At 47.8% G+C, this 27,896-nt stretch overlaps 2 protein-coding genes across 10 annotated transcripts; both read left to right on the top strand.

Moving 5' to 3' along the window:
• Positions 1-599: 599 nt before the first annotated feature.
• On the top strand, positions 600-4,940 carry MLKL (mixed lineage kinase domain like pseudokinase). Its single transcript, XM_015279230.4, has 11 exons — positions 600-644; positions 936-1,498; positions 1,679-1,792; positions 1,956-2,130; positions 2,557-2,654; positions 2,984-3,119; positions 3,236-3,320; positions 3,498-3,649; positions 3,834-3,883; positions 4,218-4,358; positions 4,763-4,940. The coding sequence occupies exons 2-11, from the start codon at positions 1,042-1,044 to the stop codon at positions 4,813-4,815; spliced, it is 1,461 nt and encodes a 486-aa protein (XP_015134716.1). The 5' UTR covers positions 600-644; positions 936-1,041; the 3' UTR covers positions 4,816-4,940.
• Positions 4,941-5,320: 380 nt separating this feature from the next.
• On the top strand, positions 5,321-27,385 carry RFWD3 (ring finger and WD repeat domain 3). Of its 9 annotated transcripts, XR_005839131.2 has the most exons (15): positions 5,321-5,390; positions 5,795-6,014; positions 7,270-7,657; positions 9,033-9,265; positions 11,010-11,110; positions 11,198-11,395; positions 13,475-13,566; positions 15,496-15,610; positions 19,859-20,087; positions 21,201-21,351; positions 22,771-22,947; positions 23,831-24,045; positions 24,307-24,524; positions 25,348-25,454; positions 25,935-26,072. XR_005839131.2 is itself a non-coding variant. In XM_040646025.2 (14 exons), the coding sequence occupies exons 3-14, from the start codon at positions 7,272-7,274 to the stop codon at positions 26,076-26,078; spliced, it is 2,259 nt and encodes a 752-aa protein (XP_040501959.1). In that variant the 5' UTR covers positions 5,321-5,385; positions 5,795-6,014; positions 7,270-7,271; the 3' UTR covers positions 26,079-27,385. The 9 variants fall into 9 exon arrangements, 8 of the variants coding, with proteins under 8 accessions (XP_040501959.1, XP_046755558.1, XP_025010025.2 ...); XM_040646025.2 differs by lacking the exon at positions 25,348-25,454 and having other exon boundaries at positions 5,321-5,385; positions 25,935-27,385; XM_046899602.1 differs by lacking the exon at positions 25,348-25,454 and having other exon boundaries at positions 5,321-5,385; positions 5,792-6,014; positions 25,935-27,385.
• Positions 27,386-27,896: the final 511 nt, after the last annotated feature.

Raw genomic sequence — 27,896 nt, 5'->3', positions numbered from 1 at the left:
GCTCTGGCAGAGGGATACGCTCACTACCCATCAGCTGTGTGACAGCCTGCCCTCTGTCACTAGAAAGGCCCCACGTCCACTTCCCCGAAGTTGGGCAATGGGTGTCGTGTGTGACCCCATACTTCCGAAAATTGGCCTGCAAAGTTTCCTGCCTTCCGGGTAAGGGTCGGGCATTGCCATCCTCACCTGCAACTCACTTCCTCTGACAGTGAATGGGCTGAGAGAGGGGAGGGCTCGGTGGTCAGGCTGGAATTGGGGCTGGGGGCTGCTCCCTGCCCACAGCCCCCCTGCAGGGCTGGGATGCTCTGGAGCTGGCACCAAGCAGTGCGCTGGGAAAGCTGCGTGGCAAAAGGAACGGCAGCATCGACACAGGGGACACGAACACCTCCCCATCCCGCTTCTCCAAAGCGCTTCCCATGGGTGGTTCCTCCTTCCAGCACCCCAAACCTGCATGGAGAGGATGGAGGGGCACTGTGTGCCTCTGCACCATCCTGCATCAGCTGGAGTGGCTTTCCTGTGACGGCGATTCCATGTTGCACAATGCTTCTTCCGCTGCTGGGAAAGCACCCTATAAACCCAGACGTCCCCAGTTCCTCTCCAGTCTGCAGAGGCAGCTGAGGAGGAGGCGAGCAGCACGGGGCCAGGTAAGCTGTGCTGATTGATTTCAGTTAGCAAAGGTTCCTTGGGGGGGAGAGGAGATGACAGGAAGAGGTTGGGGCTGCCTGAATGCAGGAAAGTTGTTATTAGCTGGGTGGTAATGCTGGGGAGCACAGCTGGAAGATGCTACTGGGAGGTCACGGATCCTGCTTGGGCTGCTTCTGCTTTAATTAATGTAAAACAACTCCGGTCTACACGAATGCCAGGAAGCAGAGCAGCCATGGGAGAGGTGAGGGCTGTGGGGTGTTGTGTGCCATGTTAAGGCTGTTCCTTAACAGCTAAGGTGCGGAAGATCCACGCTGTATCTGTGAGCACTGCCCAACGATCACCTCCAGCAGACGCCTCTGTCCCACGTCCCCATCAGCCAAGCCCTTTGCTGAAAGGATGGACATCATAGAGAAGGTCTTCTCCATCGCCCATGCCATCCACAGCCAGTTTGAGCACGTCAAGTGCTGCAAGCACCAGTGCCAGCGCCTGGTGGAGCGCATCCACATCCTGCTGGAGCCCGTGCGGGTCCTGCAGGCTCAGCCATCGTGGCGGATCTCCCACCACGAAGAACAAATGCTGACCAAGCTGCTCCAGGCGCTGGGGGAGGCCCAGAAGCTGGTGACGAAATACAGCCAGACCAGCTGGATCCAGAAGTTCCTGAGCGCCCGCAGCAGTGGAGAGGAGTTTGTTTGGGTGAACAGGAGCCTGGAGGACATCGCCCAAGGGCTCTCGCTGCTGCTGCAAGCAGAGCAGAAGCAGGCGTTGCTGGAAGCCTTCCAGGCAAAGATCTGTCGCAGGCAAGATGCTGAGGATCTGAGGGATGACAAGGCTTTCCTGGACCAGGTGATTGCGAGTAAGTCCACGCTTAGCCTCCCTTCCCCAGGACTGGAGGTTGGCTGGGAGCTGGCAGCCCGCCCCAGCCCAGCTTTGGCCTGACGGCAACGGCTGTGGAAAGCCAAAGGGACCAGAAAAACGGACAGTGCCAGTGCTGCACGTTCACCCAGCCCATCTCCGTGCCTGTGTCTTACCCCAGGTACCAAAGAGCCCGAAGATGAGGCCTGGGAGATCCAAATGGGCAGTCAGTGCATGGAGAGCAAGGTGGACTGGATGCAAGGCGAGCTGAACAAAATCGTGCGTGTGATGGACAGTAAGTTGGCGTCACAAAAAGTTCTGCCCCTGCGCTCTGTGTCCCTTCCCCTTTTAGAAAGGATGAACACTCTCGTAAAATGCTTTGCTAAGTCAGAGAGTCGCTGGCTTTCCCCCAGCCCTGCCTAATCTGTGCCTCATTCCTCCTGGTGTGGCGTGAGCAGGCTTGAAGAAGGTCAATGTTGGTAAAAGGGAAGACATCACTGAGATCGAGCGGAGCCAGCTCACCTTCCACAGGCACCTGCAGGACACTGAGCGCTACGACCTCTATGAGGGAGAATATCTCAAGTACCCAGTTGCCATCAAAACCTTTAAGAGGCCGCTGACCACCGACACAGTGTGAGTTGTCCTGAGCTGGAGCAGCACAGGGCAGTGGGGCTGGGAGAATGGCACAACATATCTTGCTCTGGGGATGGACCTTTCAGTATCTAAAGGAGCTGGAAGAAAGGGGACAGACTCTTTAGTGGGGTCTCTCATGACAGAACAAAAGGAAATGGCTCAAACCAAAAGAGGGGAGATTTGGGCTGGAGCTAAGGAAAAGTTCTTTACACTCAGGGCGGTGAGGCAGTGGCACAGGCTGCACAGAGAGGTGGTGCTGCCCCATCCCTGCAGACAGCCGAGGTCAGGGAACGGAGCTCTGAGCACTGCTGGAGCTGCGGGTGTCCCTGCTCAGAGCAGGCAGTGGGAGCAGACGGCCTTTAGGATCCCTTCCAACTCGAACTTTTCTGTGACTCCACGACCTCACTGTGCTGTTCCTTTCTTCAGGAAGGTGAGAGATATCTTTGAGAAGGAGATTCAGACCCTGAAGAAGTTTGAGTCTCCAAACATCCTGCGCATGTATGGGATCTGCATTGAGGAGAAAGGTATGGGGTGTGGCATTTAGGGCTTCCTCTTGCTTCCCTGCCTTGTCCCTCGTGCTAGCTGGTGGTAGGCAGCTTGAGCTGACACAAGGAGGTATGCTTGAGGGGCTGCTTCCCCCATTTCTGCTGAGGTTCTTGCAGAGATGAGGCAGGTCTCTGCTGTAAAGCACTAAAGCATTACATCAGATCCCCAAAAGTCAGAGACACCCATCCCAGCAGAGCCAGCACTGGCTTACCATGATTGATACAGACCCTGGGAGCTCTCCTGACATGAGCTGGGCTGTGGCTGTCCTGGGCCAGCTGGATGCTCAGCATGTCTCTTTCTGCATCAGATGGGATCCCCTGCTTCTCCATCGTCATGGAGTACTGCAAGCACGGGACGCTGCGGGAGGTGCTGACCAAGCAACAGCATCTCTCCTGGGAAATCCGTATTCGGATGGCCCTGGGAGCTGCAAGGGGCCTTTACAGGTGAGTTCCAAATTGGTGGCAGGATGCCTGGGGGGCCACCTGCACACGTTGCTGTACCCCAAGGTGGAGGTGGGTCCAACACGGCACACATTGCTCTTGTTTCTGACTGGCTACAGGTTGCACCAGACGGAGGAGAAGTCCCGACTGCACGGCTGCATCTGCAGCAGCAAGTTCCTGGTGGCTGGGGATTACTGTGTGAAGGTAAGGACCATGCCTGGAGAAGCTCTAGAGGTGGGAGCGGGGAGGCTGCATCTAGCTGCTAATCATGCAGGTTAGAAAAGGGAGAGGAAATGTGGCCACAAAAGTTGAGCTGAGAACTGGTGACCAGCTTTACATTTCTAACGCCTCTCCCTTTCTCAATCTAACTTTTGCAAACAGCTGTCAGGATTTGAGCTGTGTGAAACAGAGTCTTCCATCAAAAGAAAAGTCAGTAAGAAGAACTTCAGCCAAGTCTGTATGTTGGCTTACATTGCCCCCGAGAACCTGATGGACGTCTATTACCCATACAAGAGGCCCTGTGAGATATACAGGTATGTCTGCCCCACAGGCCCTCCTGGGTGTGATGCCAGTGGGCAGATGTCAAGCTGTCAAGCTGTGGATGGAGGCCAGGTTTAATCAGACATTATTATCAGGCATAGCCCCATCCCTCTCCATTAGAAAGGAGGACGATGTGGTGGGATGAACACTGAGAAACTCTTGCTTGTCTTTTTCCAGCTTTGGGATCGTGCTGTGGGAGATTGCAACCTCCAAAATCCCATTTGAAGGTGAGTCAGAAGTTGTCTATGGCCCTGTGTAAAAGCTCACCTGCTGGAGCATCCCATAGCATGTGGGTCCCAGTACTTGGGTCTGCATGACGTCTTCACAGCTTCTGCACACGGTTAAACCACAAGAATGCAAGAAACGTCTCTATTCGTTGTTTCTATGCATTGAAGCGTTAAGACATCCTGTTTCGATGGGACCCAGTGGTGTCACAGCAAAGATGGGGGGAGTTCATTGCAGACACAGTTTGGGTGGCCCCTCTGCTGGCTTCTCCATGGAGGAGGCTGCAGGATGGCTTTGGTGGGCCTCCACACCTCCTGATGTCCCTGTTTCACTTAGGCTGCCCTCTCCAGGAGATCAGGGACAAAATCTGCGAGCACCGATACCAGGAGCCAGTTGGGGAAGATTGTCCTGAAGAGCTGGAGAAAGTCATCAATCAGTGTCGGGCCTTCGATCCGTTCCAGCGCCCGTCTGCTGAGCGTGAGTGTCCTGGACATGTGCCCCACGTACCCCTCAGTCAGCCGCCTCAGTGGTGAATCTGCCCCTTGTTTTCCATCGGATTTTGCTCAGATTTGTCTTTTGGGATCACCCCTTGTCCTGCTGACACCACCAGGTCTCCTAAGAGCAGGTTTTCTTCTGTAGCCCATGTGCTTATGGTCTCTTCATACACTCTGTTCACACAGCAACATTCATCCACACCACGCACAGCCAGGCCTGCTCATTTAGCATGGCATAAGAGCAATTAATTGCAAACTCGGGTAAATGCTGCGCTCTGAGGAAGGTTCTCCATCCTTGGGGTTGGCGTAGGCCTAGTCGGGTAAACCACACGTTCTCAGGCACCAGAAGCACTCAGTTTGGGCTAACACTGGCCTTATGTTCCACAGAGATCGTGGACTTGCTGGCTGACCTGGAGAAAAGGAGGATCCAATGCAGCTAGCTGCGGAGAGCCCGAGCAGGCCGCCCAGACCGGCCTCCCTGCCTTCTGCCCTGTGCCTCAGTGACTGCAACCATCCAAGTGTCAATATATGTTTATTTGTTTAAATAAGACTGGACAATCTCTGAGTGACGGCTAGTTTGTGTTCTTCGAGGCCCTCGGGTGGGCTTGAGGGCCGCTGGGCCCCGCTGCCATGGCAACGCTCCTTCCCAAGACTCGATTTGAATCCCCTCCCGCTCCCGCTTATTTCGTTCCGGCGGAGCCTCTCCCAATCAAAACGCACTTCCTGTCTCTTGCCCCGCCCTTTCCGTTCCTCGAGGATCTCACCGTCCAATCAGCCGGGCAGCTCTACCTCGACCGACCAATCAGAGCACGCCTCACTTCTCTCTCCTCTCCTCCTCTACAGTCCATTCTCTGAGACAGACTGACAGAGCGCTCGACCAATGAAAATCCCCATAGCTTTCGGCTCGCCCAATAGAAGCGGCGGCAGGGGTAGCGCTGGGCCGATAGGGCTGAGGGGGTGGGGCGGCGCGCAGCTCGAGAGGCGCGAGCGGGCGGCAGCTGGAGGCTGCGGTGAGGTGGGCTCAGCCGAGCCGAGCCGGGTCTGGTCGGGTCTCGTCTCTCTCTTCCCTTCTCGTGGTTCATTTGACCTCGGCAGAGCTGCCGCTCATACCGAGCCCTGCGGGGGCCGCCGGGACGGGCTGTGGGGAGACGTGGGGGGAGGCCGGGGGGGTGGCGGGCCCTGAGGCAGCGGGTGGAGCGCGGGACGGTGCCCCGGGGCTCGGCCTGCGGCTGTCACGGGAGGGCACTCCTCAGCAGAGCGCTGCGTCCCGCGCTCCGTGCGGTAGCGGCCCACGCTGGATCCCTGTGGGGAGAAAACCTCCGCGACCCCAAACAGGGCTCCGTCTGCGCGGCACGCTGCTAGTTTAGCCGTATACCGATGATTTATTTGAGTTTTGTCGGTCCCCCTGTCTCGAAGCAGGTGCAGCAGGCGGATGGAGGTGCGGAGCTGCGCTCTCGGAGGCCTGTCCGTCCGCCAGGGGAAGCTGCTGCTCCAGCGGCGGTGCTGCCCCGATCCCTCTGACCTGGGCCTGAGGAGCTTCTGCAGAGCCGCCTTCCACCCATAGGCACGGGCAGACGGCGCCGTGAAGGCGGCTCTCACTCTCTCTTTGGCCCTTCCAGGAACGCACCAAAGTTTCACGGTGAAAATGCCAACGTTAACATTTTTCCTGAGAAATGCTTAGGGTCAGCTAACCCTGTGCAGTGTTTTAAGGCTCCCATTGTGAGAAGAATAAGGGTTTACGTGTGGCAGTCTTAACAGAAATCTGAGTTCGATGCTAGGGAAGCAGGACTGCTGTGACTGTATCTGTGACTGGTCACATGGGAGATGGGGCTCGGTCTCCTTTCTGGTCTAATTTAGGTTGAAATATTGGTTATCAGGAAAAACCGCCCAAGGAGCAGTGAGGCAGTGGCACAGCTGCCCAGGGAGTAGCGGAGTCGCCGTCCCTGGAGGTGTCCAAGAGCTGTGGGGATGTGGCACTGAGGGATGTGGGCAGTGGGCACGGTGGGGGTGGAGTGAGACTTGAAGGTCTGAGAAGTCTGTTCCAACTTTAGTGATTCTAATGGTAATTAAAGTAGTGTCATAAAATGATGAATAAGAGTTAATTAAAAGATTTAGGAAAACATGTTAGTATAACCACCTCTTGTAGTTCTTTTGTACGTTCTCTAGTTATTCTTTGTACTGAAAGCACTCGTCTCTGTTTGCACCGTACCTACCTTGAGAAGTTTTGGCGTGCACTTTGGGCTCTTTAGTAATCCTAGAGGTCTGCTATCACCAAGGCCTTTCAGATTTGTGTTTGCCAAAACATGTGGGAGGCAAATGACCATCGGCAGACTGCAGAGCTTAGTCTACTCTCTCCTCCCCAAAAAGATTTGCTTTTATTTGTTCAGTTCATGAAATAACCTGAACTTTTCTATGCTGTAAGACTGACTGCCTGCAAAGGATTGGGTACACTACAGAGCTCATTTCTGGCTGTATTTGTCAGTGTTTCTGCAGTGTTTTTGCCATGGAGAATCTCTAAGATATCTTCAAACTCCTTCCTCAAAGATCCTACTGTGTTTCCTGGGAAGTCATAGTACAAGAAATGCTGAGCTTTCCGTGCTCATCCAAAGGTTTACTTAACAGGGTTTACAATGTGCCTTTGGTGTTAGCTGCTCTTGAACTAAAGGCTTCAGATGAAGGACTCAGGAAGGTGCTGCTGGCTATGCCAGCTCACATACGTGTATCTACTTGAGACAGTCTGTTTCTGCTGTACGTCAAAGGCAAAATGACAACTTGTCTCCTCAGTCTGAATTCTGAAGGCTTTTGTTGTCACTGAGTGCTGCAGCCAGTTCTTGCTGCCATCAGGCCATAAGTAGGGCTTGTGAATGCTCATAGCTTTCTTCTACTTTTGACAGAAATGGCTCAGGAAGAGATGGAAGTTGATCTCCAACCAGTGGTGAACTACTCCCTGGAGAACCAGGGGACGCTTCCTGCAGAGCCTGCTGCTCACACGGCACTGTCCTCTCAAGCTCCAGTGCTCAGCAGCGGAGGAAGCAGTACTATTGTTCTTTCTGACGATGAAGAAGTTGTTACCGTATCGACTGCTGATGCCACAAGGGAAGCAGCTGCTGATCCCGACCAGCAGGCAAATCCTCCCTCAGCTCTCATCGGTCTGCTGAGGCTGCAGGGGGCGTCTGACCCGCACCAGTTGCTGCCTGGGCCACAGGTTGCACAGCGCCCACGGGTACGAAGGGCTCGCAGGCAGCCAAGAGTCGGTGGTTCCCAGAGGACAGTCAGTGCCAGGTAAAATAGAAGTGATGCTGTGTCTGAGCTGCGCCCTTACCAGCTCTGACATTGGTTTAAAACTGCCTCACTTCCTGGCTTGTAGAGCCTGGCTCAGTCCAGGTGTGTGACTGTGGCCAAATTCTGAGCATCTCACAAACCTCTTAAGCTTACTGATGGCTCTCTGATTTCATCTGGTGATGTCTTTGCTTTTTGTTAGATGAACCCCCCCCCCTTCTCAGTTCTTCAGTTGGCAGTGTTGTTGACTTGAGCGCTATTACACATTCCAGTGTGCAGAGCTGCTCCTACCATTCTCCTGCTCTGCCAGATTCCTGTTGGTACTTCCTGCAGCAGAGCTGACTCTCAGCAGTCCCAGCCAGCATTTAGCTCAGTGGAGCTTGTGCTCTCTTCTGTGTTTCACCTTTGATTTGAGGGTTGCCTAATTAGGTGACATTTGCTGTGGAAACTTTTGTAAAAAATGCATACTGACATTTTTTTTCTCTGTAGATTTTTGTCCTCTCCAAGCAAAGTAAAAATTCTATGTTTAGGACTGTTAGTGATGAGTTTAAAAGGTGATGAGTGGGCACACTCCCCACCTAGAAAGAAATCCCTATTTCTGGTTGGTTTGGTTTCTGTCTCATCTTTGTAGCTTTTGCAAATGCCAAGGGTGAAGTTATAATTAACTGGAGTGCTGCCTTGAAATTCAGTGAGACTGAGATCTCCTCTCCTCCTCGGTGATTAAACATTGCTGTACTGTTTGCCTGTGGATTGCTTGTGAAGGTCACTGTAGTTCTCGGGGCTAGCAGCAACCTAGCAAAAACTGCTTTGAATGTGAAGGATAATTGAGATGATAGCTGGCTTGATGTGGGAAGAGGGAGGATGTTGCTTTCCAGGGATAAAGTTCCTGTAGACAGGAAAGAGAGAAGGTGGACAGACTAGGCACTGTGCAGTCAGTGGAATGAGGCTCTGATATAAGCTTGATGTATCTAAATTAGATATCTAATGCTTTCTGGTGGGATGGGAACCAGGTCTGTGTTGTGATTGTAGTTACAGTGTAGAAGTTCCATAGGCTGCCTGCGTGTAGTACTGAAGTCTTTGCTTATTTTCTCTCCAACCCCAACAATGCCCTTTGCCAAAATAAAGTCATGCATAGTAATGACATTTTCTTGAGCTGGCAAGATGAAGGATTGCTGTGTGATATTGCTGACTGCCCATAAAGCAGGCAATTGTACAGTGTTGCCTCTTTACCAGACCAGGTCTGTCGTAACAAATTTGATACTTTCCTATCTGCCACTAGAGACTATGAGATTTTCTGTGAGCAAGCTGGGGCAGCATACCAAGCCTTCAGTTTACCTGAAAGAACTGTGACCTTTATTTCTTCCTTCTCTGGATGCAGGGCAGCACTGGACAGTTACTTTCAGATCAGCAGGACACAGGAGCCAGCTGCAATATCAGGTTCACATCTGGAGCCCTCGCATACTATGGGGAGCAGCCAGGAACACAGATTGCAAATCACAGAATTGCAGTCGAGTGACTCTGACAGCAGCACTTCTGAGGAGGAGGAAGAGGTGGAGACTGCAGCACCACTGCCTCCAGCAGCCCAGCAGACACCTGCAGCAGCTAGCTCAGGTTTGTGCTTCATTTGTGATGTGTGGATATTAAATTTCAGAAACTTATTGTGCTGCTTCAAAACTCAGCAGGGAAATATTCTGGAGCTTCACAACAGCCGGTGCTAAGAGATCATTATGCCCACAGCTAATGGGAGCAGGTTGCTACCACAAGGCTTTCTGGCAAACGGTTCCTAAGAGCAGTAACAGCAGTGAGTGATTGTCACTGTCATCTTAAATATAATCTTTTTGCTATTTGCAGGCCGCTGCTTATAAATAATCCTGGAAGTGTTCAAAACAACTTGAAATTTTGAGGGTATTACTTCGAACGTTTCCTCTGTTACCTGCTGCTGAGCGATATTATTGAAGACATCAGGTCACATCTCTGTTTGGAGGCCAGCAATGTTTTCACTTTTCAAGAAGGGTCAGATTCAGGATATTTTACTTTAAACCAAAGTAGAAAGAAAAAAGTCATTTTCATTCCTGTAACTTTTTGTGACACTTAGCTTAGGAGATAGAGGTACAGCAGCTTGGTATTGTTCTTTCCTCAGCTTTTTCTTCCTCGATTCAAACTCGGATTCACAGGCTGTCTGCACTTCAGTGACTTGGTTTGTGGTGAACATACGTATTTTATGTAAGAGTGACAAATAGTGAATTTGGTGTTCAGAGGTTATTGATGACTAACAAACATAAGAAACATATATTTCTGATTTCTCAGTTTCTTAGAGACTCCAGTCTCTAAGATGCATCCTTATGCTTCGGTCTGTTTTTGTTTTGTTTTTCATTAGCCAGCCTATCTTGATGGTTTTTTGGGGTACTTCTCAGAGGCCTCTTTGAGCAGATTAATTCCACTTGCTTTTAGCTAGTCTTACACGTGACAGGCGCTCAAGCTGTTAAGTGCTGCCTAATATTGTGTGAACATATGCTCTCTGTTGGGTTTTCTGGAATCCCCTTGTCTTTTCTTGCTTATGTAAGCTGCTGATTCCTGTTCATCCCAGAGCTTTAGGGACTGAAATTATTATTAGCACAAGGCAGTGTTAGGTGATACCTCTTCATTGCATTGAGAATATCTGCCTCAGATACTAATTGTGGCTAATAACTCTTTTGTTTTGTCAGGAAGCTGAAGGAGATGGTGTTTTCTGCTTCTTTTTAGTATGCTAGGGGTGGTAATCCAAACATAGCTCTGCTGTGTGCCTGTGCTTCAACAGAAGGGCTAACAGGCACGCCACAAAAACATATGGCGCAGCAGAACCAATAGCTCAGATAACCATGAGCTGGAAAACTGCTTAAGTCAGGGTGAGTGGACAGACAGCATATGGTAAATGCCTCCTTGGCACATGAAATATTCATACTTAGATCCCTTGGCAAAGTAACTTCTCCATGTTGATACCTGTCTTTCTCTGAGCACAATGGTGCAGGTCTGTAACCGTATTCAGCCTAACTGTAGATCTGTATGTAGCTGTATTTTTTCCTAGCAAGTCAGAAAAGCCCTCGTAACAACGGCTGTCTTCTAAAGCTCTCCTTTGTCACAGAATGTGGTGGAATTCTGCATCTTTCTGTAGGAGAAAGTTCTTCAGTACTACAGTTGTTGAACAGAAGGGCTCACACATCAGCATCCTGGGGTCAGGCAGTTGATCTGAAGCTCTGTGTGTAACCCGTGCCATTGTCATACTGCTGGTATTGATGCTGTGATCATTATGTATCAAGTCAAGGAGAACCCCTCTTCCCCCACAGGTATCAGTTTATTTAAACAATGCTTTCTTTAGTTTCCAGTCAGGATCAAGCAGAGCTGCCTCAAACTCTGCCTCAAGCTCCTGCAGAACATGGAAATCGTGAAGATGAAGAACTTGAAGCCCAGCAAAAGCAGGTGAGGTGACCTAATTGCTTTTGGAGACAGATTACGAATGGTAAAAACCACATTTGCCTACCGAGAGTTTGTTTTTCTAAACCTTAGAGAACTCCACCGAAGAAACAGGAGACACCAATTCCTGCTGCAGCACTGGAAGAGGAGGAGGGGGACACCTGTGCCATCTGTTTTGAGCCATGGACCAATGCTGGGGACCACCGTCTGTCAGCCCTGCGGTGTGGGCACCTCTTTGGTTACACTTGCATTGACAGGTGGCTCAAGGGGCAGGCAGGGAAGTGCCCCCAGGTAAAGTGGGCATTTCTGTGCACTGGGAAGGACTTGCTGTTGGGTTACTTGTGCTGCAGGCATGGTCATCGTAACTGTTACAGTTACTTGCTCTACAAAGAAACCATCTATGCCTGCTGTCAGAAATAACAAAAATCACAATTATTTTGATGCGTCTGGTGCAGGCACAGCTAGCAGTGCTTCAAGGGAAAGATTCTGACAAGGATTTTCTCCCCTGAAGTAGAGTGTTTGTGACTAGAAGGCTCAGAAGCCTGCTAGTTTGAACTCAACCTGTAATTGGTTTCAGAGCACTGCACTGTTCCTGGAGTGTGGGAATGGTAGACGGATTCCTAGAAGCAATTAAGCGTAAAGAATGCACTATTGGACTAGGAATCTGTCTGAGAATCATTTTCAGTAGGTTTAGCTGCTATTTTTGGTCTGCATCTGCTTTTGCAGCCTAAAGATCAGGCTGTTCAGGTAGGTTTCAGAAAGTGAACTGAGGAACACGCCGCATCCTTTAATGTGCAGTTGCAGTTGGTAGATCAGCTTCTGAAGGTGTTTCTTTCTGCTTTTGTTTCCATGTTTTTTTGTTTCCATACTGGTTTCATTTTGATTAGGTCTATGCTGACAAAAATAGGTCAGTGAGTACCATGTATATGGAAGTTCAGTTCTCCTGCTTTCCAAGGCAGTATCTGGAAGCTCAGCATTTCTTTAGCATTCTCATTTTGAAAGCTTCTGTGGTCTTGCTTGACTCTGTGCAGGACTCCCTCCTTGCATAAGAAGCTTCCTGTTGATGTGCACTGTAATTAAGCCTAAAGACCCACTGTTAGCACAGCAAAGGCCCAGACCTAAGGTTACTCATCTCTGACAATTGTGTGTAAGCTTTGTCTGCTCTGTGCCCAGGCAAAACTCTGAGACCTTCTTTGCTCTTTGGCATTTTGCTTTCTTCTCGGACTTTAATAATTAGGGGTAATTTTTTCCTGATTTAATGTTTTTTGTTTGTTTTTCATGTGATTACTGAAAATTCCCTTTGAGAAGTCCCTGTTCTGGAGACAACCTTGCAGCTACATCATCTTCCTTCGTTTTCATTCGCCGTCCTTTGCGGCTGAGTGTTCTCTAAATGAATAGCACTAAGTTGCTGTGCGTGCCGCTCTGTATACTAAGTGGCTTGAGTGCAGTTACTGTGAAATTGCAGCATTCCAGATCCTGTTGGTGACAGCTGTTGGCTGCCAGGAAAGCTGCCTTAGCCACTCACTGCTCCGCAAAGCAGTTTTCTGAGGTGTGGGGGGAGTTGTCTGGTCTGAAACTGTCACCCTTGGTTTCTTCATGCTGCTAAATAATAGAGAAGTCTGCAGTTTAAGCGCACGTAGCAATTTAGCTCTCCGTTGAGTTTACTTATCTCAGTGCTCACTGCCTCCTTTCTGATCAGCCAAGTACGTTTGCGGAACAGGAAGATTTCAGATACTGTAATTTCTTACAGGTCCCAACTCAGGGAGGTGTTGTCCATTTTTTTCTGAAGTGTGAACTGGTCATGGCAAGGTGCGCCAAGTGATTGAAGCATCTGACTCTCTGAAATCAGTATCACTGGAATCAATGGAATGCCAGTGTTTGATACTGTTACAGGAATGCTTGTGTGGATTTGGGCCTGCAGGGTTTGATCAAAGGAATATGAAACGTAAATCAAAGCTGGGAGTAGGCTTGGGTTCCCGGCTTCTGCTCTTGAAGTAGCCAGTCTTGATGCTTTCCAAGGTTTGCCTGTCTTACTGCTTTGCATCATTTCTCTTCCTTCCTGGGGATTTTCTGACCATGCTGTGTTTCTGGTGCTTTAGCAGAATAAATTTAGTGGGAAACAGGCAGATGGATTCTGTTGCACCTTCAGTAGTGCAAGGTCTGATCTGCCACTGCAGACCCCCAGCAGAGCTGCAGTGCCTGTAGGACGGGGTGTTTTGCAAACATGCTGTGATATTAAGGAGACAGTGCCTCCCTTCAGAACTCCTGAGAAATATTCGGAATAGTACCTAGCAATTTGTAGGGATGCACAGCCTGGTTAGTGGCATTCTTGTAGATGAACTGATTTTGTCTTTTTTTTTTTTTTTTCAGTGCAATAAGAAAGCAAAACGTTCTGACATCGTGGTCCTGTATGCTCGGACTCTGAAGGCACTGGATACCAGTGAACAGGAACGCATGAAGAGGTACAGAGTATCCCTGGCAGCCTCGCTGGTTGCATGTCAGGGAAAGCAGCAGCCTGGCTTTTACTTCATGCTTTAATTTCCTGTATTACCTAATCCATTTTGTGTATTCCCTTGGGGGTTATCACGAGTGTGGCTGTTGTAGATCTTGCTGTGTTATCTGTGCCTTACTTGTAAGGAGAAGTTTATTTGGGTATGGGAGCACTGAGTATGCACTTTGTGGCACTCAGGTTGCAAAATGTATCTTGTGCTGGATCCTGAAATGTCATCACAGGAGAACGTGTAGGGTTGCTGCCAAAAGCTGTATGTTGCTAATTCATCATTAGATGAGAAAAGCAAGGCATAATTAGAAATGCAAGGAGGGTGAATAACTGACCTTTTCTGTCATCTTTTCTGCATGCATTAAACAGTGTAATCTCTCCTATGAATCACTTTCCATCTTGCTTTGTCAAACTCTTTGTGTAGCTTTACTTACAAAGGTCAGCAAGCATTACTATGACTCTACTCCCCCTTCCAACTTCAGTGTAGACTTTTTCCCTCTGAAAAAAGGAATAGTGGAAAATAGACACAAATTTCTTTTTGCTAAGGTGCTGTCACAGGTACTATTTTGAAATTGCAAGGCTGCAGACTTCTGAGTTCCCTTGAATCTTGTGATGAATAGAATTTAACTGGGTCTGCTGTAACATGTTCCTGAGCATAATGCTGGTCTTTCAAAACTTTTTCAACAGAAACCCCCCCATCCTAGTAATTGTTAATCAGAGATGTTCGAGGAATAACTATCACTAGGGGAAGATATCTCTTCTGTCCAGATTGCCCCTGCCCGATGGTGTTTGAACTGCGCCTTTAGGAGGGTCACAGTTGCATTTGCTGCATAGATACAGCAAAACAAAGCACAGTAAAAACTTGTTTTCACATCCTCAGAAGGCTTTTGGGTGCTTAAGTCTTGTTGTTCCTCAAGTAGAGGTGACTAACTGCTGCATGTGTCTCAGGATCCTACAGCAGCTCTTCCCACTTGCCATCCTTCTGCCTCCTGCCTGCTGTTGGTTGGGAGGCAGACAGCAATGACTGCCTGTCAGTCTCGCTCACTCACTGGCAGTGGCTGCTTTGTGGCACGTAGCCACGAGCAGAGGACAAATGTGGACACTGATACATCAATATCGTTTGCGCATAGCCTTGAGTTAGGTATGAGCTTATGGTTTTGTCCCTTGCATTCAGAAGAGCTGCCCTTCTGATTCTGGATGCTTGTGTCTGCGATGGTTCAATACAGAGCTTCATCTATTTCTTATGCAACCAAGGAATAACACGGTGAAGCTACATGGAAGTGACAGAACTCTGTGCTTGATAAATGTGCAAGGCTAGGTCTGTGTATTTTAAAGGTGCTTAGGCAAGCTAGATCTACTGCATGTAAACTGCTGAAATAACCAGTGTACTGCAGCTTTTGGAACACAGGATGCAGCATCAACATAGACCCAACATGCAGATAATTTTAAGGAGTAATGGTGTTTCTTTCCCACCCCTCCCCTTAACTATTCCTTCATGTGTAAAGTACTTATGAAAGCAAAATTTAAGTGTGATTTCAAAACAGCTGCTGCTAAATTGTTTATGTGCACTTTTAGGCTCAAGGTGAGGCAGTAGGTACAACTTTCATACAGGCCTATTAGGGCTGCTCTTTTTCCAAATGAGTGTGTTTGGACTCCAGAGGGTGAGGAGAAAGGCTCTTATCTCTGTGGAACAACAGTTGAGTCATTCAGTACAATTTAGGTGAACATACTGGATGACTATAGCACCAGGTACCCTGTTCTTTCTGAATTTACCTGAGTGGGACCTGTGTTGGAATGAAGTTCAGGGACAGCAGTCAGCAGAGAAGCATCCCAGAAATACCTAGCACTAAGGCTTGCTTTTTTTTTTTTTTCCTGTCTCTCTCTCATCCAGCTCTTTAGAAAAGGAGCAGAAGTTGCGGAGACAGGCAGAGCTGGAATCTGCACAGAGCCGGCTCCAGCTGCAGGTTCTGACGGATGAATGCAGCAAACTCCGTAAGCAAGTTCAGGTGAGTCTGACTCTCCTGATGCACAGAACACTCCCTTGCTCCCCATCCTGTCTCTTGCTTGCTTCCTTACAGGAGAGAAGGCAGGCTTCCAGATCTAGTAGGATTTAGTAAACTAATCAATTGTTCTCAACATCCCAGGCTAGTGTAGTTATACACACTACTTAGTGCTGACTTCATTTTTGCTTTGAAGACTACAAGTGCAGTGTAACAGTAGGTGCTCTTGGCTGCTGATGTTGCAGGTTGCTCTTCAGATCTTGTGGTGGCTGCTGGCAAGGTCTGGTAGTGAAGTGCTAAATTTGTCCCCCTTATTTTTCTCTAACTGCACCAAAATAAGCACTGAAAATCCGTGGTATAATGAAAAGTTTTTGATCAATAGTTGGTGAGGAAAGCATGCTTTTGGCCATTCACAAAAATAAAAACCCACAAAGCAACCAAACCCCCAAATGTATTACAAAGGTCAATCAGGATTTGAGCTCAGCACTTCCTGCACCATGAGCCTGTCATTGGGGTCAGCTGGGGTTCTACAGCTGCTGAGAAGCACCTCTGTCCCCTCAGAATACACTGAAAAGAAATGACTGGTTGTTAAACAGCAACTTTCTTCCTGGCTCGTGCAACATGTAGTATTTTGTAACCTGCCACAGCTTTTCTGTGGCAGGTTAGCAACCACAGGATTTCTGTGAAGTTGTGGACCTTGCTGGAAGTTCCTGCTGTGAGTTACCTGATGTGTTGCATCAGCACTGGGTTTCACAGCAGATTTGCTACGTTTTTGTTGCATGAAGTAGGTCATAACTTGCCTAATCTCTCACTGCCTAGTAACTTGCTCAGCTTTAAGCTTTTCTCTGCTTCCGGATTTTTCAGAGCCTTGATTAGTTATGTCTGCACATTAAGCAACATCCTTTTTTTGCCAAAGTTTTTCCAAGTTATGAGGCAGTATGCTCATCAGGGTGTGTGAGAGAACTGGTCTGCTATAAACTTTGGCTTAAGAACAACAGGAATAAGATAAAACTGCAGGTCCATAATGTCTTCCTGCAGTTCTTTAGGTGTTAGATGATAGAGTATCCAGTCTAACTGAGTTGAAGTCGCATGTTATAAAGATTAAGTACCCTGTGTCCTTAAGCTCCATTTCAGTATTTATACTGCATTCATCACTGTCCTGCATCACTTGATGTGAATGCTGGAAGCAATTTCAAGATACTTGTTTATACTGTGAATGAACTGGAAGTAAGAAAACAATTTGCTGGGGAGCCATATATCAGCAGGAAGCATAGAATAAGCTGTATATATTCTGAGCATATGCATAACTAATTCCTTATATTATGGGAGGTCATCTAGTAAAGCAACTACTTACACAGAGTCATTTAAATAGGAAGGGACCCCTGGAGGCTTCCAGCCCAACCCTAGGTTGGTAACTTCAGCATTGGATTGAGTTGCTTGGGGGTATCAGCATATCAGTTGATGGAAGCAGACTGCAAAACCTCTCTGAACAATGCACTGTTTGACTGTTCTCACTGAGAACTTTTTCACTAGCATCTAATCTAATGAGATTCACTCTCATCTAATGAGAATTGACCTTGTTGCATCTGATATTTGCTGCCCTTATTGTTTCAGTGTGTAATGTGGCTGATCATACAAGAAAGTGCGTTTAATTGATGGAAGTCACCATAGAAAACACTGCTGTGGGATTACAAATCTGTGAAATACCCATACATTCATAGGGACTTTCAAAGTGGAGAAGTCCAGCTGCACAAGCCTTCATTGGAAGAGTTGTGCTCACTGGTTGCACGCAGACTTTGATATCTTAAGTCTTAGAGAAAGCATATGCCATCAGTTCCCCCCAGAGCCCTTGTGTGAGACCTTCTTTGTTGTTAGTGTGTATGAGAACTGTGTGCTGTGTCATATTGCTTGTGACTCTTTTTCATGTTTGTATGCTTTTCTTACACAAAGATGAGCTTGCTTCAGCTTTCCTTTCTTATAGTAGTGTGTATTAAAAATGCTGTGCTTCCAGGCTCCTTGGCTCAGGTTCGATGCCTCTAGTGCTGCACTGCAGTTAGAGGGTCATGCATTTATCTCTATTACATGCAAATCTTAGGCCATGTAGAGCAAGATAGCGGGCATGACTTGTCTAAGAGGTCTGTGGGAGCGCAGCCAAAGAGTGGCTGTCATCTGATAACTGCTTTTGTCTTTAAAGCTTTTTATCAGCTATTACAACCCTTAACCTAATACTCGGAAGAAAACTGGCTTGAATCTGTTGTAGCTGGTTGTTTTCCTTTCTTATTCATTGTCCTCTCCTATTCCAGCTTTTCATGCGTATTCCTCTAGAAGACTTTTGCTGGATATCGTCTTCTGGAACAGGTTGCCTAGTGAGGTTGTGGATACCTGATCCCTGGAAGCACTCAGGGCCAGGCTGGATGGGGCTGTGAGCAACCTGGTCCAGAGGGAGGTGTCCCTGCATATAGCAGGGGGTTGGAATGAGGTGATCTTTAAACATCCCTTCCAACCCAAACCATTCTATGATTCTTTCTCCACCTGTTCCTTCATCATAGCAGGAGCCAGGCAGACTGTGCAGCACCTCAGGGGAAGCCATCAGCTTATCCTACCAAACGTGGCCTTCTTGAGCACAGTTAGCGGGGTTTGTACTTTGATGCAGTGTTTGTAGTTGCCTTAGTAATGTCCCCAGTTCCTGGTTCTGCTGGGTTCATCCTTTGCCTGTAAATGCAGACATCGTACTGATGGTCTTTGCGTTTTTAATTGCCCGCCTTTCTTTTTAATGAAGATCTCGTGTAAAATTGAAATGTTGAGTGCAGGTGGCAAGAAGAGTTTTATAAACTCCCCAGAGCAACTAACATTTTTAATCTCATTCTCAGTGGTGATGGCATCTTTCTGCCTTTCAGAAATAGGGCTTATTAAATTTTTGATGAAAAGCTGCTTTCTTCTAAGTTACCTGTGTACATACTGACTGCTTACTCCAAGCCTGAAGCTATAGTTTCTGATTGTCAGCATCCTGGCACCCCTTACGTCCCCCCATCCTCCCCAGATTTTGTCTTTGCTCATCTTTAGTCTTTAGGCTCCAATTTTAGCCTCCTGGGGAATTTGGAATGCAGAATTGGTTTGATGCAAAGCAAATTAGACCTCTGGAAGACATCAGAGCTGCTCTCCTGAGCAGTGCCCAAAAGCTATGGGGCTTGGTGACAGCTGTTAATGTAGAGCTTGGTATTTGGTCTTGCCTCTTTGAGAACTCTTGCCTATACTTGTACATGATTTAAGTGATATTGGCTGGCTCGGTATCGAGGCTAGCTAGCCATCTACTAATATATTCATAGTATCTCTCATGGCCCTTAATTGTTTAAAAATTATGCTGTGTTTGAAGCATAATCCAAGTTGCTCAGACAACAAAGCAAGCAGCAATTTTCTTAACATATATTCTCTCTCTTCTCTCTCTAATATCACTGGAGTACTGCGCTGCCTGGTTTTGCCCTTGGATCTCAGTGAGTTGTTCCCAGAAAGTGTTGTGACCACTTACAGGTGATGCAAATATAGCAGTGACGCTCCTCACACCATCACCTCCCCCAGTGCTCTCTGTGGGAAGAGGAGTTGGGGAATATCTTGTTTGTGGCTGGTGCTGTGATGGAAGGTGTCCTTGGCAAGGGCTTTGAGCATCCTTGAGCATCAGTTGAGGTGGAGGGAGGCGGGGATGAAGCAGAAATCAAGGCAGGAGCTCTTGAGAGTTGTCATTCCTGGAATTTGCTGCCCAGGGTTTACAAGAACAGCGCTATCTTCATTAAATAGAGGGTGTTGCAGGAAACAAGTCAGTCTGTGTTGAAACTAGAGGTTTTTGGTTTTTTTTTTCTTTTATGGGGCATTCTGGAAATTCTGGAAAATGGTTCTAATTGACTGTCTCTTGTGGCTGAGCTGCATGTAATACTTGGCAGTTCATTCTCTAAACAGCATTGATCTGGTAATAATTGTCATTGGCTTTCCTGTGTTGCCCCAGAGCCCTCTCTTCTAATACATACAATAACAGACTGAGTAGATTAGGCCAGAGCCTGCAGAACCTTCGAATGCTTTTGTTGCTCTTGCAGTCAGTGGACTGGGAAATGCAGTTTTTTAGAAGCAGTGTGGAGACAGAGCAGTCCATATTCTCTCTCCTTTTGTGAAAATGGGATCACCTGAAGTACGTGGATCAGATAGCACAGGGTGCTACATCTCCAGCAGAGCATTAAAACTCTCTGAGCTCTCTTTCCTTTGCAGGAGCTGAAGGCTCTGGTGGCTCAGCACAATGTCAGTACTTCTAAACAACCTGGCAGCTCCCGCACCTGCTTCCCAGGCGGCCTCCCCTCCAGCCAGAGCCAGCGCAAGTACCACTTGGAGAAGGTTTTTGTGGTGTCTCAGGCTGGGAACTGCAGAGTGATGGCGTACTGTGACTCGCTGAGCTGTCTCGTGGTATCGCAGCCTTCTCCACAGTCCACTTTTATTCCTGGTAAATGAGCAGTTGAGATCTGGGGGTTTGTAGGCGGTACTGATTTACAGAAGTTAAATGTTTTGCTTGCTCCCTGTGCCCCCTCTCTCTGGCTTTGCCTTCGTACGTGCCATATAAACGGGGAGCACTCACAAGTTGACCTCTGGTCCATGCTTCTGCTTTGGTGACCTCTGCCCAGAGGGATGACTTGTATTCCACTGCAGAAGCAAGGGGGGAGACTAGCAGAGGATCTCTGGCTCTTCTGCTCAAGTGCCACATCCACAAAAGGTAAAAGAGGTCAGCACATAAGGGAAGGCAGATTTGCTCCTGTTCCATGAGCAAGAAATATTCCCTGCGTTGCAGGTACATTGATCCATGTGCTGTCAACTAACTCCTTTTTAAAAGAAAACAAACTTGGTATGAATGGTAGGAGCACTGTCTCCTAGTGTGGGAACAGGAGGCCGAGAAGCATGGGCAGCACTGTTCCTGTCTGGCTGTTATGGCTGGGGCAAGTGAACTGACACCTGGCTTTGTGCCAGCTTCCTGTCCCCATGAAATAGATGGAGCATTAGGAGTCTGAGAGCCTTTATTTGCAAAGCACTTTCATGCTTTCTGAATGGTGAAGCTTGTTTTAATCTCCAAACCATTAACCAAATGACGTGCCTCATCTGAACATAAGAAAATTCCATTCACTGTATTCAGCCCTCCTTATTCTTTGGAGCCAGGGAGTGAATCTCTGAATGGAGGCTTTGTGGCACGCAGGTGAAGTTCACCTGTAAGTATTTTACGCTGTGACACTTGTTTCTCTTAAATTGCCATGTAATCCTACTGTGCGTATTTAGGAGAAACTGACTAAAGAGCAGCAGCTTGTGTAATGAGAACTGTAACACTAACACTGGGTTTGCTCTTGCTGGCTTGAATACTTCAGGATTTTATGCTGTTGCTGTTTGAACTTGATAATGATTTGTGGCAGTTCTCACTCAGAACAGCAAATAAATTGGACACGTTCACCCCACCACAGGTTTTAATGTGTGGAGATTGTAGATGGGACGTAGAATTGCTAGTTCCAGGTTTCTCGGCAGTTGCTGGTAGGTATCCTGCCTCACACACAGGCTGCCTTATCCTTCTCATTAGGCTGCGGTGTGAAGATGATGAGCGTGGCCAACCTGAAGAGCAGTCAGTACATCCCCATCCACAGCAAACAGATCCGGGGGCTGGCTTTTGGCAGTCGTGCAGATGGCTTGCTGCTGTCTGCTGCTCTGGACAACACTCTCAAACTCACCAGGTGAGTCCTGCTGGGGGGCGGGAGGGGGACAGCAGCATTTCCCAGCTGAGTGTTTAGCTTTGTGTAAGAGACTGGATTGGATTTTGTAATTGTCTTGTAGCTCTTCCTGTTCTGCACTTGATTTTCTGTTACTGCAGTGAAATGTGGAGCACAGGAGCTTGTATAGCATAAAGCAGAAACTGTGTTTAGGTTGAGCACTTTGTTCCCTGCGCTGATGTTGGCCTCTCTGACTTAAATCTTGTGGATTGTGGAGTTCAGCTGGTATATGAAGTGTGTGCACAGCATTGTTGAGTGTGTGCTGGAGAGGCACAGGTGCTCTGGAGCTAGCAGTGACTGAAAACAGCAGGTTGGAGACAATTATGCAGAGGATGAGAAACATTTCTCCATCCGTGGAGGAATTTTCAGCATATGAGTGTGTGTTTTCTTGCTACTCTGTGCTGCCCTTCAAGCTTAAGCTAATTCAAAACTTTGTTGGCCACTTTGTCTTACTGAGTTGTAGTAATGTGTCTGTCAGTATGGACTGAGACAGAATGTGTCATGTCACGTGTGAGACAATGAAGAGAACGTAATTCTGTAACAAACGTGTAAAGAACACTTGCTTTCCCATTTGTGGTACTGTGTTGAAATGCTCGTTTGACTGTTTAAAAATTAGTATCAGAGATGGGTAGTTTTGTTTAAGTCAGCGTGCCAGGCTTACAACCACAGAGGTTGGTGTTCTTGTCATGGCTTTCCTGCAGAGCAGCCTCTTGTTGCAAGAGCTGCTTAAACTTGATTTTCCACATCTGCCTCTCTCTGTCTGATGAACTGCATCAGAACTTGTGATCCTTCTGCATTTGTGCTTGATCCCAGGATGCTGGAGTTCAGTGCTTGCTTCAGCAGCATCTTTTTAGAAAGAAGAGTCCCCCCCCCTTGGTCACCTTCCCAGTTACTGATTTCCTAGTCTTCCTAGGAAAAGGAATTATCCAAGATGTGAAGTCCCCCATTCATGCTTACTAGTATTTAAAATAGCACAAAGAGGGAAATAATGTAATCTATAGATGGAAGCCTTGTAATTTTAGGAATGAGCAGTGTTAAGAGATTACAGTAGAGCTTTGTTTCCAGAAAAGTAACTTAGATTTCTTTCCCATAAGGCAGCTGAGATCTTGCTCTGAGATTTCCATTCCTAGTGTCTGAAAATCAATCTGGAAAAGGAAGCATCACCCTGGAAGAATTATAACGCCCTTCACAAACAATATGAAAGGGATTATTCCATCTAGATTATCCAGTCATGTAGAGTATGGGAGTAGTAATTTAGAATTCAGTCTAAGGAGATTAGCTTTTAAGTCTGTAGAAAGAAGCCTGATTTGCTTCCTGTGGTTGCACTACTTTCTTGCCAATAGGTGTTGTGCAAAGGACCAACAGTTTGTTTTTCTCCTGCAGCTTGGCAACAAACACTGTGGTACAGACATACAATACTGGCCGCCCTGTCTGGAGCTGCTGCTGGTGTCTCGATGATACAAATTACATCTATGCTGGGTTGGTCAATGGCTCCATCATGATATATGATCTGAGAGACACCAACTCCCATGTCCAGGAACTAGTCCCTCAGAAGTCCAGGTATGACATAGGGATTTGTCACTTCTTCCTGCTTTACTGGTGTGTGTTAAGCTGCGCATAGCTCCCTCCATAAATCATACAGCAGTTGTAATTATCTGGATTATTTTTATGTGTATCTGTTGTTCAAAAAACTCAGAATTCACAAAATGTGAGGAGTGTCTTTAAGGTTTCACGGTCCATGTATAGTTAGTATGGGTACTTGGCCAGTGCATCTTGTTAAGGCATACAGCCATCAGAAATGGACCCAGCAGTTGTACAGCTGAGCAGCAGAACCAGCTGGGTTTACTGTTTCCTTTGAAAAGGACAAATGACAAAGAGGTACAGGACACTGGCGTTTCCATCTCTTCTAGTCAGAATCGAATGTTGAATTAAGAGCATATCTCAGTGGATCTCCTGTAAGCTGTGTGGACTGGCCAGTCAGGCTGTTCTGGTCTTTGCACTGCCCAAGATGATCACAAGCTTTAATGCTTTAACCAAGATGTAATGCAAGGCAGGCTGAGATGGGGCTCAGCTATGTCAAGCTGCTGTTTAAACAACTTGAGCATGTTGCTTTTGTCACTTGGCCTGCCCCTTCAGTGAAGGAAAGGACTCACAAGTAAGTTCTCTGCTGATGGCTGCTGAAGGCTGCTGTCCCTGTTTAGAGTGTTAAAGCTATGGATTGCACCACATCTGGTGTATGCTGTATGATGTCTGTTTAAAGCATAAGACAGTAATCTTGCTGAATTTCGTTTTTTCCATGTCAAACCCACTAGGGTTCCTTCCCTTGAAGGGCTGTTTCATAGCCTGCCTTGTGTACTTTCTTTGCGGGAGCTCTGGAGTGGTGAAGCAGAATGCCAGCTTGACTGCAGATGGCAACCCTGACTCTTGCCAATCATATTTTCAGGTGTCCCATGGTATCGCTGTCTTATCTGCCTCGAATGGCCTCGGCCTCTTTGCCATATGGTGGCATACTGGCTGGGACCTTGGAAGGAGCCTGTTTCTGGGAACAGAAGGCTGGGAACTCCTACCGGCCTCATCACCTGCTGCTGGAGCCAGGGGGATGCATCGATATTCGGGCAGAGGCCACCACGCGGCACTGCCTGGCGACGTACAGGCCCAGTAAGTAACAGTGTGCATCTGCAGTGTGTGCTTTTTGCTAATGCTCTGTCCAGCTATATTGGTTCATCAGCAACTTTAGAGCTGAGCACCTACCTGAAGCATGGCATCTGCCTTGACCACAGTAATGAGTGTTTGCATATAGGTGAGAAACAAGTGAAGGCGAAAGGAGGTAGCTGAAAGGTGGCTTTGCTTGTCTTCCTATAGTTATACTTGTCCACATTTAAATTTTTCAAGGGCTACCTTTTTACTTTTGCCACACAGGTAAAAGCAACCCGTGTGTGCGTTGTGTCCTGATGGAGCTGACCTGCAGCCCACTGACAGAGGCCTCTGAAGATGTGGTGTGCTCTTCTAACCCTGTTCAGACTTTCAGTGCTGGACCCACTTGCAAGCTGCTGACCAAGAATGCCATTTTCCAGAGCCCGGAGGAGGATGGCAGCATCTTTGTGTGTGCTGGCGATGAGGCATCTAATTCTGCCATGGTATCTTCTGTTCTTTTCAGTGTGGGGGATTTTATTGCAATTCTTTGGGAGAGGAGCTTTATCAGTCACAGAATTGATGTGTTTTGGTGGGAATTGCCTTGTCCCAAGCACTACCCTGTGCTTTCCTGTAGCAGATGCTACTTATAATGTGGGATATTGGCCAATATCCGCCTGTGCTCTGTATCCACGGAAGGGAATATAGGCAGCGAGCCCGATGTCTGCCAGAGGAATGTAGTTGGGCTTGTTGCAACTGAGCAGTGTAATGTGATTGCAGTAACTGAGCCCTGACGGGATAGCTAAGGTGCCAAGTGCTGTGAGGGGGTGGACAGGGGCTCGTTAGGGAGGAAGATGGGTGAAGCTTTGTCCTTCTTGTGGAGAAGCAGCTGAGGTGCAGAGGATGGGCAGCAGTGTGAGAGCTGAGCCAGGGTCAAAGGAGGGGCATAAGGGTGACGTCATGGGAGTCTGTTACCCAAGCAGGCTGTGAAAGCAGACAGAGGCTTCTTGAAGCAGACTGAGGAAAGTCCCCAGACCTTGGTTTTAGGGAGCTGTGAACTTCACTAACCCTTAGTGGAAGGGCACAACAATGAGATGCAGGCAACCCAGAATGTTTCTGGAGTGTGTCAGGAGCAACTGCTGAACAGAGGTGTCAGATGAGATGATGTTTCCCTAAGTCTGCTCAGCAAACAATAAATAATATATGTAGAAATCAACAGCAGCGTTTGCCACGGTGACTGAAACAGCAGAGCTCAAGATCCTGAAGGAAGTAGGGAAGATGAAAAGCAGAATAAAGAGCATTTAGCAGAGTCATGTTTGGCTTTTTCAGGGAACTGCTAGGAATGATTTGGTGGAGGCAGTTCTTCAGGACAAAGATGGTTGAGAGCGTCACCCTTCTGGTGCCTCCTCCCTTCGTGAGAGCTGTCTACATCAGCGGTCAGTAAAATAAGCAGACAGATCAGGAGAATGGCTTGAATAAAGGAGGAGCTTGCAACTGAACCTTAGTGCTAAAAGTGCCTCCAGGTGGCATGCAAGCCACTAAGCTTTAGAGCGCAAGGATCCAGCTGTCTAGACCATAACATCCCAGCTTGGGTACAGGAATGCTAGGCTGTGTCAAAACTCCTGTTCAAATTGAGGGAGGTTACAGCTGCTGTCAACAGATGTGGATGTTTCCTGAAAGCAGGCAGGTTGGTTGAGCATGATTGACCTGTATTAGGTCTGTGCTGTCAGTACGAAGGTCTGCCAGAGCCGGGTGGAGCAGCCCTTTGCTTTGCTTACAGATCTCCCAGGGAGGCTGGAGGCAGTGTTTGCTGCTGGGGGCTGAGTGCTGCAAGGGGGAACGGTTATTGTCTTTGTAGAGAAGCTCAATTTTGGATGGGGGAGGGGAACTCTGCAGTCATGTTTTCTGTCCCATAGCTCTGGGATGCTGGCAGTGGCTCCTTGCTGCAGAAATTGCAGGCTGACCTGCCCGTGCTGGACATCTGCCCTGTGGAGGTGAACCAAACCCACCTGCTGGCTACTCTGACGGAGAAGGCAGTGAAGCTCTACAAGTGGCAGTGAGCGTGTCCCTGTGGTGCCCACCGTAGAGGCTTCCCAGGTGTACTGCTGATGGACCCTGCAGCAACAGCACAGACCCATACTTGGTGTCCTGCACATGCTGCTTGCAGGAGATAGGAGCTGCAGCAGCACCTTTCTGGCAGCAGTCAGGAACTGGGACACAGAGGTGCCTGGGGTTCTTCCTGTCATCCTCCATCCTCCTTTTTTAGGTCTGTCGTTATTTCTCCATTGGTCAATTTTCTACAGTCAAGCTCAGCAAGCTGCCTCAGCACAGCAATAATTCTTGGCCCACCTCCAGTGTGTGTTGCTGCACTTTTTCCAGCGTGAATATATTAGAGGGATTTGCAAATCTCTTCTACAGATCAACAGAATAAAATGAACTTGAAGACCTGCGACTCCCACTGTACTCTCACATGGAGTCCTGCTGTGATTACTGGGTGATGAAAAGATGGCAGTGCTGGCACCTCACCAGCATTGCTGATACTTGGTGTAAAAGCAGGTTCACTACTTCAGGGAACATATCCCCACGTTCTTTTTTTTTGAAGGCAGAGGGCAAAGGCAGCAGTTCTCGAGGAGGAGAGACCCTGTGTTGTGGCCATGAAGAGAGCAGGCTTGAAAAATCTGTAGTTTTTTGTTTTCTCTCCCTGTGAGCATATATATTTTTTGCACTGCAGTTGCCTAGCCCTGTCCCCATCTCCCTCTCTCTTCCTCCTTCACCTGCCACCAACATCCAAGCAAACTTGGGCAGTGTGGTTGTGGAAAATGGAAACTCATATAAAGGTAAGGGGGGAGGGGTACTAGTATTGCTGGCTGCTGCAGTCTGTGTGTCCTTCCTTGAAGCGCTGATGCACTGCAACAGCCCGTACAGTGGAGGAGAATGCTGGCTCTTCTCCTGTAGTGCATCAGTGGCACTGCCCATGGGGATCAGCCCTGGCTGGTGCAGTTGATTCTTGGCATCTATACTGTGAATATGCTGCAGGGTGTGAGAATGCCCATTTTCAAATCAGATCATGGAACAGTACTTTGGTTTCCTTTTGTTTATCAAAAGCAAAGCTGTGAGGATGCTAGAGAAGCCACAAGGCAAGTCCCTATGTTGACACCATGTCCCTGGGCACAGCAGTATGATAGCAGCATCTGTCCTGGGCATGTGGAGCTTGCTACCATTCACACTGCCAGAACAGTTTTGTTTTCTGGTACGTGCAAGGTAGGACCCTGTTTGAGTCTGGTGAGATCTCTGCTTAACTTTGTAAATTTATATATATTATTTTATTTTTCTATGCTGTAAAAATAAAGTGTTTATAGTTATCAAATATAGTTGCTGCTGCTGTACCTGAGAAGCCCCTCAGCAGTATATGCCACTTGTGGGTGTAAGCGAGTGGCCCTGTTTGCAGGTAAGCTTTCTCATGTTTTGCACTGGGATTCAGACTGAAATAATGGCTTTCAGTGGCTGTAGAATCCTCCATTCTCCCCCCCAAAAATCTTCATATGCACGCAGGAAGAAAGGAATTAATATTTCCCATCTTCTGATTTTTCTAGGTAGCAATTATTTTCTATTGTATCTCTTATTCCTGCAGGGTGGTATTAACTAATTAAATTCTGTTGAAATAAATGAAAGGAAAACAGCATTTTGATGTTCTCTTCAGACCCAGAGTTAGAGAGTTTTTCAAAGATTTTAGGTGCTAAGAACCTCACACATAGCTGTAGTCACAGGTTCACAGCAGGCTCTGGCAAAGAGCACCTAAACTGTGTGCAGAAAGCTGCACTGAGGGCTGGGCAAAGGTCAGATGTGTTAATTAAACAGATGCTCATCTTGTCTGGAGT

The sequence above is a fragment of the Gallus gallus genome, chromosome 11 (genome assembly GCF_016699485.2).
Source record: "Gallus gallus isolate bGalGal1 chromosome 11, bGalGal1.mat.broiler.GRCg7b, whole genome shotgun sequence".
Classification (NCBI taxonomy): domain Eukaryota; kingdom Metazoa; phylum Chordata; class Aves; order Galliformes; family Phasianidae; genus Gallus; species Gallus gallus.
This window is presented reverse-complemented; position numbering and strand designations above follow the sequence as displayed.

What these genes read in the sequence shown, in the direction of transcription:
- MLKL (XM_015279230.4), top strand. Translation starts at nt 1,042, where the DNA reads ATGGACATCATAGAGAAGGTCTTCTCCATCGCCCATGCCATCCACAGC. An exon ending in AATCGTGCGTGTGATGGACA is followed by an intron (nt 1,793 to 1,955) that starts GTAAGTTGGCGT and finishes TGGCGTGAGCAG; the next exon opens with GCTTGAAGAAGGTCAATGTT. An exon ending in AGGCCCTGTGAGATATACAG is followed by an intron (nt 3,650 to 3,833) that starts GTATGTCTGCCC and finishes GTCTTTTTCCAG; the next exon opens with CTTTGGGATCGTGCTGTGGG.
- RFWD3 (XM_040646025.2), top strand. Translation starts at nt 7,272, where the DNA reads ATGGCTCAGGAAGAGATGGAAGTTGATCTCCAACCAGTGGTGAACTAC. An exon ending in CTAGTCCCTCAGAAGTCCAG is followed by an intron (nt 22,948 to 23,830) that starts GTATGACATAGG and finishes TCATATTTTCAG; the next exon opens with GTGTCCCATGGTATCGCTGT. An exon ending in AGGCATCTAATTCTGCCATG is followed by an intron (nt 24,525 to 25,934) that starts GTATCTTCTGTT and finishes TCTGTCCCATAG; the next exon opens with CTCTGGGATGCTGGCAGTGG.